At 39.1% G+C, this 15,162-nt stretch overlaps 2 protein-coding genes and 1 long non-coding RNA gene across 3 annotated transcripts; 1 reads left to right on the top strand and 2 right to left on the bottom strand.

Annotated features, from left to right (window-relative positions):
* Positions 1 to 6,470: 6,470 nt before the first annotated feature.
* Positions 6,471 to 7,031, bottom strand: LOC142182301 (uncharacterized). The gene has a single exon (XM_075256522.1). It carries the CDS (start codon positions 7,029 to 7,031, stop codon positions 6,471 to 6,473), a length of 561 nt encoding a protein of 186 aa, XP_075112623.1.
* A 2,897-nt stretch (positions 7,032 to 9,928) lies between these two features.
* LOC107771143 (uncharacterized) lies at positions 9,929 to 13,444 on the top strand. The gene is made up of 2 exons (XR_001644762.2): positions 9,929 to 10,209; positions 12,732 to 13,444. It is a non-coding gene; the product is annotated as an uncharacterized LOC107771143 (long non-coding RNA).
* Positions 13,445 to 14,335: 891 nt separating this feature from the next.
* LOC142182302 (uncharacterized) lies at positions 14,336 to 14,860 on the bottom strand. The gene has a single exon (XM_075256523.1). It carries the CDS (start codon positions 14,858 to 14,860, stop codon positions 14,336 to 14,338), a length of 525 nt encoding a protein of 174 aa, XP_075112624.1.
* Between the last annotated feature and the right edge of the window lie 302 nt (positions 14,861 to 15,162).

The raw sequence follows: 15,162 nt of genomic DNA on the forward strand, positions 1-15,162 counted from the left end.
ACACTTGGAGAATTTTGCATAAAGCTTCTCCTCTCTCAATCTCTGCAACACAACTCTCAAATGCTCCGCGTGCTCCTCCTGACTACGCGAATACACCAGAATATCGTCAATGAAGACTATGATGAATGAATCGAGATAAGACCGGAACACGCTGTTTATCAAATGCATGAACGCTGCTGGGGCATTGGTTAGCCTGAAAGACATCACAAGGAACTCATAATGACCATATCTGGTCCTGAAAGCAGTTTTAAGAATATCCGAATCCCTGATCTTCAACTGATGATAGCCTGAACGGAGATCAATCTTAAAGAACACCCTCGCTCCCTGAAGCTGGTCAAATAAATCATCAATGCGAGGCAAAGGATACTTGTTCTTAATTGTTACCTTGTTCAAATGCCTGTAATCAATGCACATTCTCATTGTGCCATCATTCTTCTTCACAAACAGAACCGGTGCACCCCAAGACGACATACTAGGCCGAATGAACCCCTTATCAAGGAGCTCCTGCAGCTTTTCTTTTAATTCTTTCAACTATGTTGGTGCCATACGATACGGCGGAATAGAAATGGGTTGAGTGCTCGGCACCAGGTCAATACCAAAATCAATGTCCCTGTCCGGTGACATGCCCGGCAGGTCTGCAGGAAACACATCAGAAAAATCCCTCACAACTGAAACAGAATCAATACTGGGAGTCTCATCTCCGACATCTCTCACAAAGGCTAGATACTAAAGATAACCCTTCCCAACCATACGCTGGACCTTCAAGAAAGAGATCACTCTACTAGGAACATAATTAGTCACGCCACGCCACTCGATCCGTGGTACACCCGGCATAGCCAAAGTGACTGTCTTAGCATGATAGTCTAGAATAGCATGACACGGAGATAACCAATCCATGCCCAAAATAACATCAAAGTCCACCATGCTCAATAGCAATATATCGACTCGGGTCTCCAGACCCCCAATAGTCACAACACATGACCGGTGCACATGGTCCACGACAATAGTATCACCCACCGGGGTAGACACAAGAATAGGTAAAGCAAGAAACTCCCGGGGCATACCCAAATAATGAGCAAAATATGAGGACACATAAGAATAAGTGGAACCGGGATCAAATAATACAGAGGCATCTCTATGACAGACTGAAACAATACCTGTAATGACAACGTCTGAAGCAATAACATCTGTCCTACCTGGAATAGCATAGAAATGAGCTTGGCCACCGCCGGATCGACCTCTCCCTCTAGGGAGACCCCTGGCTGCCTGACCTCCACCCCTAGCTGGCTGGGCGGGTGGTGAAGTAACTGGAGCAGAAGTCGAGGGCTGACCCTTCTACTGAGGCTGACCATCACGAAATCGAGGGCACTGCCTCCTCATATGTCCAAACTCTCCGCACTTATAACAACTACCCGGTGCTAGAGATGGGGACTAAAGGGAACCCCTTGCACCGGAGTGACTAGCTGATGCACTCGGCGCAAAAGAACCCTGAGCTAATGGGGCATGAGACGAACACTGAGCTGGAAGGGTGCTGAGTGAAAGCTGGCCCTGCTAAGACCCATGATTACCACGATCGGAAGATGCCCCACGATACTCTGGACGAGCCGAATGAGCAGGCCTGAAAAAACGACCTCTACCATGCTGGAACTAGCCTCTCGAAGGAGCACCACTGTAACTGCCCGATCCTCGAGGCCTCTTAGCCTCCCTCTCCTCTCGCTCCCGACGGTGAACCATCTCAATCTTACGAGCGATATCAACCACCTCCTCGAACGTAGCACCTAATACTCTCTCTAGTCATCAGAATACGGAGATGGTAGTTAAGTCCATCCACAAATCTCCTGATCCTCTCATGATCTTTCGTAATCATCCAAATGGCATGACGAGCCAACTCAGAAAACCTCATCTCATACTGGGTCACGGTCATACCCCCCTGCGTCAACCACTTAAACTGCCTATGCAACTCCTCTCTACGGGACTGCGGTACATACTTCTCTAAGAAGAGAGCGGAGAAATGCTGCCAAGAAAGGGGTGTTGCACCAACCGGCCTACGCCTCTCAAAATCCTCCCACCAAGTAAAGGCAGCCCCCGAGAACTGAAAGGTGGTAAATGCCACACCACTAGACTCAAGAATCCCTGTTGTACGGAGCATCCGCTGGCACTTGTCAATAAAACCCTGGGCATCCTCGCCCTCAGCACCACTAAACAACGGAGGCTGGAGCCTACCAAACCTCTCAAGACGACGCTACTCATCGTCCGGCATAGTTGGTACTACGAACTCCTGAACTGGTACAACCGGCTAAGCTGGAGGTGCCCCCGACGTCTGTAGTCCCTGCACTACCTGCTCAGGTGTGCGAGCAGCGGGGGTCTGATTGCCTCCCCGGCCTGTGAGGTAGCTGCTGCGGTAGTGGCTGAAACTGCCTGATCCAGGCCAGTGCAAACTGATAAGATCTGGGTCAAGGCCTCATGAAGACCCGAAATCACGATGGGCACAGTTGGTGCCTGAACTGGTGCTGCTGAAGCATCCGTAACTGGAGCCTGATCCGGAGCTAGGGCAGATGGTGGATCTACAGGTGTTACCCTTGCTGCTCTGCCCCTGCCACGACCACGCCCACGGCCTCTAGTGGTCTCAGTTGGTGGCACTGGTGCTCGTCCACCTCGTCTGGTAGCTCGCGTCCTCACCATCTGTGAGAGAATGGAATACAGAAGTTTAGTTCTCGGATCAACAAAGTCACACGACAAGAATTTCAAGAATGTGAAGTTTTTCCTAAAGGTTCTACAACCTCTCGAGGATAAATACAAATGTCTCCGTACCGATCCGCGAGACTCTACTAAACCGTCTCATGACTTGCGAGACCTATGTAACCTAGGCTCTGATACCAACTTGTTACGATCCCAACCCCGGTCGTGATGGTGCCCAACACATTGCTAGGCAAGCCTGACCACTAACAACCCTTTCTGTTTTCTTATAAAAGTCATTATCAGCTAACAAATTAAATTGCTAAATTACTCCAATAAGAGTTGAAGACAACGAATTAAATATGCGAAAATTCAAATGATAATACCACTACATAGCCCATACAGATCTGGTGTCACAAGTCTCGAGCCTCTAGTACAAGTTTAACAACCTAATACATGTTCATCTAAGGAATACTAATTAATAACAAGGATAGAAGGGAGAGATCAGGGCTGCGGACGCCATGCAGCTACCTCGATGCTCCCGGATATGCGCTGCTCAACTGAAATAATCCTCACTCAACCTCAGATGCACCTGGATCTGCACGCAAGGTGCAAGGAGTAATGTGAGTACTCCGACCTAGTGAGTAATAAGCATAAATAATGACTGAGAATAAGAAATTACGGAAAACACAGAGTAATCTATACTGCGGCAGTTTAAAACAAGTAATATGAGAGTAATAAACCAATGGAAGAGAAATGTAGAAATACTACAACAAATAAGCAGTTAAGTGACAGACACATAAAGAGAAATCAACACATAGAACGTTACCCTATAGTACCCGCTGCGGCGTGCAGCCCGCTCCATTTATTTATCGTCGACGACGCTCACTGGGGGTGTGCAAACTCCGGGAGGGGCCCCTTGCGGTCCACGCGCAATATCAAGCCATCCCGTGGCATAAAATCTAGGACCTCGGCCTCATATCAATATCAATATAACACTGTTGCGGCGCGCAGCCCGATCTCATAGTATCCTCACATCTGGCCCTTGGCCGTACTCAGTCCAGAAATCATATAAGCCCCTCGGGCAATAGTAAAATAGTAGTTCTCAGCCCAAAACATCATTTAATATATCTTTTAGTTTCAAAAATCGAGTAAAAGTGGTTGAGTTGTAAGACAGTAGAAAACGGTACGACTGAGTTCAAGTAGTAAGTCAAACAGTGAGGAAATAGTAAATAAATTCCCCGGAGGGTTCAAAGAATTGGCAAGAAGCCCAAATATGACAATCAGTCCATATAATGATGATAACAAATAAGCTTTAATCAAATACGCAGTAGAAGCATCACTCGGGATGGACCAAGTCATAATCCCCAATGTAAACGACCCGCGCTCATCATCAAGCGCGTGTCTCACCTCAATATAGCACTACGATGTGCAAATCCGGGGTTTCAAACCCTTAGGACATCATTTACATTCATTACTCACCTCGAATCGGCGAAATCTCTAGCTCGCGACGCCTTTGCCCCTCAAATCGGCCTCCACGTGCGTCGAATCTATCCAAAATCAGAACGAATACGTCACAATATGCTAATGGAACAAAGCCCAAGCGAAAACAATCAACAAAGGGCCCTGTTCCCGAAATTACCAAAACCTGAGCCCCGGGCCCACGTCTCAAATTTGACAAAATTCACAAAACTAGAATCCTTATACTCTCACGAGTCTAACCATACCAAAATTATCCAATTCAGATACCATTTGGTCCCTCAAATCATCGTTTTACATTTTTGAAAGGTTTCACAATTTTCTTCCCAAATTACATCCCAAATCACGAATTAAATGATGAATTCAGTGATAGATTCATGTACTCCAGCCAAATCTGAGTTAAAATCACTTACCCCGATGAATTTCTTGAAAAACCTTCGAAAAATCATCAAAATCCGAGCTCTCTAGGTCAAAATATTAAATAAAATCCAAAACCTCGTATTTATAGAGTACCCCTCAGATTTCCGCCACCACGGGCCGCATCAAATCGACCTCGGTCCGCGCTAGCCAGTGCGGTCCGCGCAAAAACAACCGCGGTCGCACAGGCCTTCCTCTGCAGTGACATGCTTTAGTATTTTGGCTATAACGTTCGCTACAGATGTCTAAATTGCGATATCTTTACTTTTCTGGAAACTATACACGAAGGGCTACAACTTGGATTTTTGAATCATCTCAAAATTACTTATATATCAAAAGATATGAGCTTCCAAAGTAGGACCAGCAGAACGTTTCTTCACCGCGGCCGCGCCCACTTTTGTGTGGTCCGCACGACACCTACCGCGCCCGCGCCCGCTTTTGTGCGGTCCTCACTGCACTCACCGCAGGCGCACTTATTTTTGTGCGGACCGCGTGGGTGAGTTTTGGGGCCTGCAACCCTCCTGGAACTGTTGCAGCTATGATTTTCGGCCTAAAACATCCCGGAACCTATCTGGGACCTCCGAAACTTCAAACTAATTGTACCAACACTTCCCATGACATCGTTCAAACTTGTTCAACACTTCGAAACGCTTACAACAACATCAAATCATCAATTTAACATAGGATTCAAGCCTAAGAACTCCAAGAACTCTTAAATTATGCTTTCGATCAAAAAGTCTATCAAATCACGTCCGAATGACCTGAAATTTTGCACACACATCCCAAATGACACAACGAAGCTACTGAAACTCTCGGAATTCCATTCTGACCCCTATATTAAAATCTCGCCTATCAACCGGAAATTGCCAAATATCTATTTCGTCAATTCAAGCCTACATCTTCTCTACAACTCCAAAACCTATTCCGATCGCGCTTCTAAGTCACAAATCACCTCCCGAAGCTAACCGAACCATCGGAACTCACATCCGATCCCTCTAACACATAAGTCAATATCTGGTTGAATTTTTCAACTTAAGCCTTCTTAAAAGAGACTAAGTGTCTCATTTCTTACCAAAATCCTCTCCGAACTCAAACTAATCAACCCGATCACATAAAACACGGATAACGAATCATAAAGTAGCTGAAGTGGGGGAAAACAGAGCGGTAACTCATGAGACGACTGGCCGGGTCGTCACATATTTACATATAAAATATTCGTTTGCCCGATTTATCAATATTAATATGACTTTATTATTCTTGTTATTAAAATATTTTTTACTGATTATTTAATTTTTTCTTACCTTATAAATAACTTTATATAGGATCTAATTTTGCTGCTTGAATTTTTTAAAATTTTAAAGTCAATTAATCTTTAATATCTTAAGTAAATTTTAGTTTTATTTTATATTTTAACTTGCTCCAAAGTATAAATAGACATAGGTTATCTCAATTTACGTCTTTCTATATTTTTTTCTTTTTTTCTTTTATAGTTTTTAAATTAAATTTTTACCTTCATAATTCTAGTTAATATAAAAGAAAATCTATGAGTGAATCAATATATAGATATAAATATAGATATAGATATAGATATAGATATAAATATAGATTTGACTATGTTAGTCAAATACAAATATATATATATATATATATATATATATATATATATATATATATATTAGATTTGTCTAAGATCTATTTAGATTATGTATAAGATTCATTCAAGCACTTCCATTAATTATGTTTCCATTTATAATTTTTAATTTTTTTTTGGTAACTAAAACTTTTATTACCAAGTAATTTTTACACTGATTTGCTATAGCTTGTTCTGGACATACGCCATAGACTAAGCTACTTCTTCCTTTCCTCTAATCTCCCCGTATCTCTATCTATACATTTCACTAAACAGTAGGATAAGAATTCAATTCAATCAGTTTCCTTTTCAAGCATTTCTTTACATTTCCTCTACAATGTATATCTTGTGCTAAACTTCTAGTAATTGTTTCAGCAGTTCTCTGTATTTCTTGAAAGACTTTAGCACTCCTTTCTTGCCAAATATAGTATATGCTACCAACCAGTATCATCCTGTAGATTTCAGCAGCTGCACTTCTACCACGACAGTGTTGTTCAGCCCATTGCAGCTCATGTTCCCAATCCATAACTGGTCTAACAATCTTCAGCCATCGTAACATAGTAACCCATATTATCTTTGAGAATGGGCATACAAAGAATAAGTGATTCATGGTCTCTGCTTCTGCATTGCATAACGGACATGAGTCATCTTCTACACATCCCCACCTTTTCAATCTGTCTCTTATTTGGAGTCTTCTGTGAGCAGCCAAATATATCATGAATATCCATTTTGATAATCTAGCATTGTTCCAGATGATCCTTCTCCATGAAACTTTACTGAATTCTCCTCTATTCTTCAAGTACACATCTTTAATACTGAAAGTCTTCATTCTAATACATCATCCTTTGTGTAACCAGCTTCTGCAAAATATTTCTTGGATTTAAAGATTTTTTGAATCACCCAAGATACCTGCTTTGGTTCAGTCCCCCAGCCAGGATTGTACTTTTTATAGTATACATGAACCCATTGCACCCATAATTTATCCTTTTTTTTACACAAGTTCCATAGTAGCTTGCACATCGCAGCTTTGTTCCATGTGCCTGTATCCATCAAATTCAAACCACCTGCTACCCTTGGACAACACAATCTATCCCAAGCTATAAGTGCCTTCCTTGTACTCTCAACATTTCATGTCCATAAGAATTTTCTACAATTTTTTTAATTATTAATGTTATTTTAAAATTGCCAAGTAGCTTTATTTTAGCTTGCTACTTGGCTTAACATCATGCTTCACTACCCTTCTTTTAATATAATATAGATATAAATTTAATAAATTGGGAAACTAAATAACGGGGAGTACATTTGAGCTTCTAATTGCCAACACAAAAAGGAATGTCTCCGTCATCTAATTGGCTTGATCCCTTTTATTTATCGCTCTAGATTCTAGAAGGTGTGAGATGATCAATCAGATCATAAATCTTGAAAAAGCTCAAGTTATCTTCTCGAAATAGATGGATAGGAAGAGAAAAGGAAAATCAAATAAAAAGGGTCAAATTAAGAGCCCGTTTGGAGAATTTTTTCTCCTTTTTCCAATTTTTTTCCCGAAATCAGCATTTGTTCATAAATTTTTCAATTTTTCCTAGAAGATGCATTTTAGAAATTTTCGAAAATTTTAAAAACTCTAAAAAACTTTTTTTCAAAATTTTCACTCAAATCACTCACAAAACTTCAAAAACAACCCAAAATTATATTCATGTCCAAACACTACTCTAAATTTCAAATACCATTTTCACTTGAAATTTTTTCCCCCTATTTTGGAATTTTAAAATTGCACGGGCGCCCTATTTAACCTATACCCATTTTTTTAAAACTTTTAACTTGTACCCACTTTTTAAATAACTTCAGTCCTCTTTCTCCTCCTCCTTTTCTTCTTCAAGTTACAAAATAAATTGGTATTTATCTCCAGAAGCAACGCTGCTTTAGTTATAAGGTCAATTTTTTTTTAATTGAACAGTTTGACAATTATACTTCTGCCCCAAATTTACAGCAAATTAGTCTTAAAAAAAAGTTTAAGTTACCAGTAAGGTTTGTATTGGATTGCTCACTGTTGGAAAGCATTTTTGTAAGGCAATTGCTTCTATTTAAATATTTCTGCACAAACTTTGTGAAACCCAAGCCAGGTCGAGCAAAATGAGACAAAAGAGAGTGCTATATTCTCTAACTAATATATCACAAAATTCATTCTTGGAAGCTACAGTAAAAAGACACAAAAAGATTAACAGGAGATGATTTTATATTTTCAGAGTTGGTATTTATACCCAGCTGTTCAAGAGAAAGCTTCATTTATCCCATTGATTTACAAGAAAAGAAAGAATTGCTTTCTTATATTCAATGCTTAATTTGAAAAGAAGGAAAGACTTTTTCCTTGCTTAGAACTTGGGAGAACATCAACAGAGGAACTGCAGTTATCTTTCCAGTGTCTTCGTTTTCTTTTTTAAGTAACATGTACTATACAATGATTGGCAGAAAACCATCTCTGGATGTCAGTGGACGAAGATCTGTCACTTCATTTAGTAGGGAACAAGATCTCTCAGTTACAACACAAAAACTTGAAGTTTCCTAGTTACAACACAAAAACTTCAGCTCTAGAGCTGAAGTTTCCAGTTACAACACAAAAACTTCAGCTCTAGAGCTGAAGTTCGCTTACAACACAAAAACTTCAGCTATAGAGCTGAAGTTTTCAGTTACAATACAAAAACTTCAGCTCTAGAGCTGAACTTCAGGCCCGACTACTAGAATGCTGAAGTTTTGCATGATTGCCTTTGCAACTTCAGCCCTGTGTGCTGAAGTTATGCGAAAAAGCGGGTGCATTTGCAATTGTTTTTGCAAAGCGGACACAAGTTAAAATGTGACACAAAAAGCGGGTATAAATGCAAATGCCCCATTCTTATGTCCAAACGCCCACCAAGATGTTAAAATAGCACGGTATAGCCAGTTTTCAGACTGGTCATTCAAAAATAGCCACCGTTTACGAAGTTAATGAAAAATAGCCACTATTTTGCTGCAACAAAGACCAGTCCCGCATAATATACGGGAGTTCGGTGCATCTGTGTACGAACTCCAGCATATTATGCTGGACCGGTATACTTTGCTGACTCCTGTATAATATACAGGAGACTGGAGCACCGGTGCTCCAAACTCCAGTATATTATACTGGACATTTATACTTGCTGGAACTCCAGTATATTATGCTGGAGTTCTAGTGTACTTATGCTGGAACTCCAACATATTATGCTGGAGTTCCAGCATAGTTATCCTGGAACTCTCGTATAATATGCTGGAGTTCAAGCATACTTATGCTGGAACTCTAGTATAATATACGTGCGTATTTTTCGGGTTTTGAACAGTGTTTTCGCTCAGATTTATCTTTACATGAAAAATAACTAAATTTCGATTACTTTTAAAATTGAGGTATTTTTGAATGACCAGTTGTAAATCTGGCTATTTTTAAATTTCTCACCGCCAAGATTCCACCCATGGAGCGAATTACTGAAGAAAAAGAAAAAAGAAAAAAGGAGGAGAAATACATGGAGCGCACCACCGGGGCGTACAGGAGTTAAAATGAAGATCCGACCCTTGGATCAACCCAAGGGTCAAACAAAACCGATATCAGTAATAATATTCCAGTTGAAAATAAATAAATAATATTCCAGCTTCACCAAACAGCAAACCAAAAAGTCCCAAAGCTGACAATTATATAAAGTGCCCATATCTCGTACGCGCAATATTGCAATTTCATCTCTCTCTCTCTCCTTCTCATGTTCTTAACATTGAGAAAGTGCGTAGACGCTCCGTGTTGTCGCCAGCAGCTCTCCTCTCATCGTGCCGCGACACAAGGCTGTTCCTCTCTCTCACATTTGCGGAAATAGGCTATTTCGTGTGAAAATAGGGAGATCGTTTTACTCCCTTCAATCAATTTCCTGATAACGAAAAGGACAATTGCTTTAACCCAGCGCATTTGCTCCGATCGGTTGGACGGCTCCTTTCATTTTTGTTTTGCTTCAATCGTAAGTACATCCTTTTCATTTTTTCAGATCTGCTGTGTTTAACATTTCCCCCCCGAATATTTTGGCTCGTTGTATCGATTTTTATCATTAATTCAATTAATTGAGTTCTCCATTATTTTGACTGTTCGTTGTACTTGCTCCTTTAGATTTTTTTGGGAACTATTCAACTTAGGTTCTATTGAATTAAGATCCATAGGGATTTTTGTGATTCTGTAGATTTAATGTCAATAGGATTTTTGAACATATTTTCCCAATTTGGAGTATAGAGTCAAATATGTTAATTCCTAATAAAAACAAGCCGCTGAATGACTGCTAGTGAGCGTGTTATCTGCATGCTGAATTTCTGCTATTGGGTTTATAATTTTCAAACTCCTACACAGAAATGGTTTAAGTTTATCGAAGGAGTAATTGGACCTAGTTCCCCCCTCTATCAAAAACTTATTTAGCTTAGTTCCCCAATTTGAACTTTAAAGTGGATTTCTGCATTGGCATTTTCTAGATTTTTTTTTGATGCTGCCATCATCTACTGAGTATCATCTTATCTGTGGGGAAGAATCCACAATTCCGTGATGGTGCATGAACTCAGTCCAAGTGGCTATAGGAATCAATCACAGATGCTAGTAAATAATGCCTGAATATATTGCTTTATTTGATGTATTTCCCATCTTAATGGATCTCCCCTTTCCTTTAGAAATGGATAGTGTATGAAACCATTCTTGGTAAAATTGATTATGAACAAGTAAATTAGATGAATCTCAATTAAACATGTTAGTTATTATTCATAGTTGTGACCAAAACTAAGTGAGCAGTAATCATCTTCATCATGCTCTCTCCCAGGTTATTCTTGGCTATTCATAATTTACATCTCTATCTTTTTCCTGATCCCTCTGACCCTATCTATATAATTTGCACATCTAACCAATTTAGTGTAAGAAGAAGGACGAAAGACATAAGATGCCTATTTTGCGAGCCCTTGTCTTTGCCATTACTTCTACTTTCATCATTGCCATTCTGTAATTCTTGCTTTGTTGTATATTATTCATCCTGTTTTTAATATTATATTTCGTCTCTCTACTACTGATATAGACATCCTTTGGGGTTGCTTGGGGCGAATCTTTTTGAGAAATTGCATAAAATACAGTTACTATGTTGTTTTGCTCACCACACTTGTGTTTTTCTCTTCCTCCACCATCTGTGGTGCTTTACTTGGGGTTGACTGTGTTGGTTTTTTAAAAGATGGGGCAGCAAAAATATTAAAAGTATTGATTGAAAAAGTCTCTCAAATAATTTTATTAAGCATAACAAGACTTTAAATAGCCAATTTTAGAACAGAATCTGCAGAGGAGAATAAATATTCAAATTCAAAAACCTAAACTATCTCAACCAACTTATCCTATTAAATTTAAATTTAAACAAAGACTCCTCCTTTGACTAAAATACTTATTATTCTGGTAAATCAAATATCAGCAGTAACAAATGCAAAATCCAACACTCCTCCTTGCTTTTGTTGCTGCATTGGGTTGATCTTCCTCAATTTCTACTTTGGCAATTTGTGCTTGTGCATTCTTTCAAGTGTTTTTGAACTTGCATCCATATGCAATTTCTTTCTGTTTTTTTTTTTTTTTTTTTTATCTTTTTGGTTTTGCGCATAAAAACAATCTAAAAAATTTTATCACATAAGGAACAAGTGGAAAGATCTCAAGTAGGTAGCCAATGTTGATTTTTCTCCAGATCTTGGCTTGGTAGTGAAAAACTTTTTCAGAAGAAAAATTCATGCATTTCAAAGTTATGTAATATATAGCAGCAAAAGTAGGTTCAAAATTAACATGTAAAATGCTCAACAATTTCAATCTTGCATTCTCTATTTTTTCATTGTGTTTATTTGTTGCAAAGATCACAACTTCCTTTGATTTTTCAAAAGCTTCAAAATAATATTTCATCTTCACTGACCAAATTCGAAAGTTTTCATCAGTGAAAGTTTGTGGGGCATTGAATGAGAGACTGCTGCTTGCCATGTTTGAAAATGGGTTTAAAAATTGATATTGATTAAAATTGATTTGAAAATGGTTTTTTGGAAGAACTCACCAATCCCGTAAGATCAATGAAGCTCTGATACTACTGTTGGTTTTTTAAAAGATGGGGCAGCAAAAAAATTAAAAGTATTGATTGAAAAAGTCTTTCAAATAATTTTATTAAGCATAACAAGGCTTTATATAGCCAATTTTAGAACAGAATCTGCATAAAATCAGAATTAGGAGAATAAATATTCAAATTCAAAAACCTAAACTATCTCAACCAACTTATCCTATTAAATTTAAATTTAAACAAAGATTCCTCCTTTGACTAAAATACTTATTATTCTGGTAGATCAAATATCAGCAGCAACAAATGCAAAATCCAACATACTGTCATTGAATCTAAATATATTTCACTTCCATATTGAAGTCCGTCAACACTTCTTAATGCTCTATGCTTTCTGTTGATGCTTTTGGTGCTTACCATGTTGATTGAAATATATGCAGGAATTGTGATCGGCTGCAGAAGATTCACTGTAAAAGTTATGGCTCTTGACAGCATAATAACTTCTCCTCATAGAAGGTCACAGACACAGACAGCATTTTCATCTTCAGCCTCACTCAAGAGACAATATTCCCGATGTGACGAGTTCGGAAGCTGCTCAACATTACTTCAGCGCCACCGATTCCTTCTAACTGCGCTTGGCCTCCTAGCTTTTCTCTGCACTATCTATCTCTACTTTGCAGTCACTCTGGGGGCTGGGGCTGGTGACTCATGTTCTGGCTTGACAGGGACTCAAAAAGCAGCATGTTATGTGGAGCATGGGAAAGCTCACATGGGCAAAGGAAAACTTAAGTTCTTTTAGCAAATCATTGGCTTCTGGCTAATAATTTAGTACTATATATATGATATTTCTATTTCTTCTGAGGGGCATAAGCGCAATCCAAAGTGTTTCTTTAGGTTTTTTGGGTCTATTGGGTGGTCATTAGTTTGGTTGTATTCTTAAAATGTATAATTTGGTGCGAGGAAACAGTTTAACATCTGTTAATAGTTGTCTCTGTTGGGATGAACTCAACTCATGGATGCTGGGGAGGGCTGGCCGACTGTTAAGTTCTGTGGAACATGAACTTGAAGATGATGTGATTATTAGTGTCTGGTAAAGATAACATTATTAGGTGCAAATGAACAAAAAATTAATAGCAAAACTATCATTCTTTGAGACTTCTAGTAGCTCGTGGCGGACAGCTTGTTTGTCTAACTTTTGACTTCACAATGGCCTTGTGCGTGATACCTTTGCTTGTGAGTTAGCTTTTTGTAAATTCTTGCAGCTACTTTCTCGTTAAAGCAAAAGATTTTGTACTACCAACCAGTCATGTTCTTCTAGGGTTGGTTTTGACGGAGAATGCCATCGCCATGTGGACCAAGTCTTGCATGTGACGAGTATCTCTTATTTAGCAGCCGAGCTTGGCACTAGGAAGCTGGAATTTTTTATATCGTTGCTAATTTTATGTTTGACAGTGTTGAGAATGGATAGTATAACTCTCTATATTGGTAGAGATAATCCATGAGCAATCTAAAACTGAAAGTCATAGGGTTGGTAAAAACTTATTCACAGCCGATATTTGCATCAATCCAATAAATACATGATACATGTCTTCATATACTCTTTTTATTACTAATACTAATAGTTAAATAATACATATATTTCAGCTTAATTTATAACTTAACCGTGTTAAATTTGCCTGAATGGTGTATTAGTTTTTATGATAAGAATTTGGGACTTGCCCATCACTAACTTATCCGGCAGCAGTTTCTCAAAAGGAGATGTCTCGTAGTTAGTTTGGTATAAAGTTGAGCAATGGAATAGTGAATTTGAAAATAAGGGAAGGAGAAAGAAGAGGAGAGAATGGGAAGAAGAGAAATCAGATTTGTATTACGATAGCATAAGGTCCCTATTACAATCACCCTACTTATATTAATTAACAATTGAAAGGAATTCAAAATAACAAGTGCATATAAAGTGTGACTATCTTAACTAACTTTCCCGCCAAACTGAAATATGAAAGAAGAGGCCTAGCTGCCATTTGAATTTGTCTAGTCAGCTGCCTAATCAGCTACCTACGTCACTTGCAGCTGTTATTTGTGTATCAATATCCCCGATGAGCAACACCTTGTCCTCAAGGGTGAAAGAAGGAAACCCGGTCTTCAAAGCAGCGGCAACTTCCCATGTTGCATATGAATTGTCCAGATCCTTCCATTTGACGAAGCATTGGGCAACAACCTTGTTACCCTTTTTGATGAGCCTTCTGGCAAATATAGCTTCAGGGAATGGACATAAGGGATTGAAAAAATTAATGACAGGAGGGTGAACGATTTCAGAAGAAAGGTCATAGTAGAATTTAAGTTGGGAAATATGGAAGGCGGGGTGTATTTGGAGTTCAGGAGGTAAGAGTAGTTTATAGGCAACAGAGCTAACTCTTTCCACAATTGGATAAGGGCTAAAATATCTGGAGGTAAGCTTGTGGTATGGAAGAGTAGACAAGGTGGATTGCCGGTAGAGATGGAGTTTAACAAAAACCCAATTACCAACAACAAGTTGTTTATCAGTTCTATGAGCATTGGCCTGGCTTTGCATCCTCTGCTATGCTCTAGCCAAATGAAACTTTGCTAGCTGCAACTTAAATTCCCTGAGCAAGGCAACTTCTTCAATAGAATCTAAAGAGGAATCACCGAGAAGATATGTCAGATGCAATGGAGGAGGATAGATATATCGCAACTCAAAAGGGGAAGTTTGAATGTCAGAGTGAGTGCTAGAATTATACCACCATTCTACTAAGGGTAAGAAAGAGGACCAATCACAGGGAGTGTCTCTAAAGAAGCATCTTAGATAGGTCTCCAAACATCTATTGTGGACCTCCGTTTGCCCATCAGTTTGAA

The sequence above is a fragment of the Nicotiana tabacum genome, chromosome 6 (genome assembly GCF_000715075.1).
Source record: "Nicotiana tabacum cultivar K326 chromosome 6, ASM71507v2, whole genome shotgun sequence".
Taxonomy (NCBI): Eukaryota; Viridiplantae; Streptophyta; class Magnoliopsida; order Solanales; family Solanaceae; genus Nicotiana; species Nicotiana tabacum.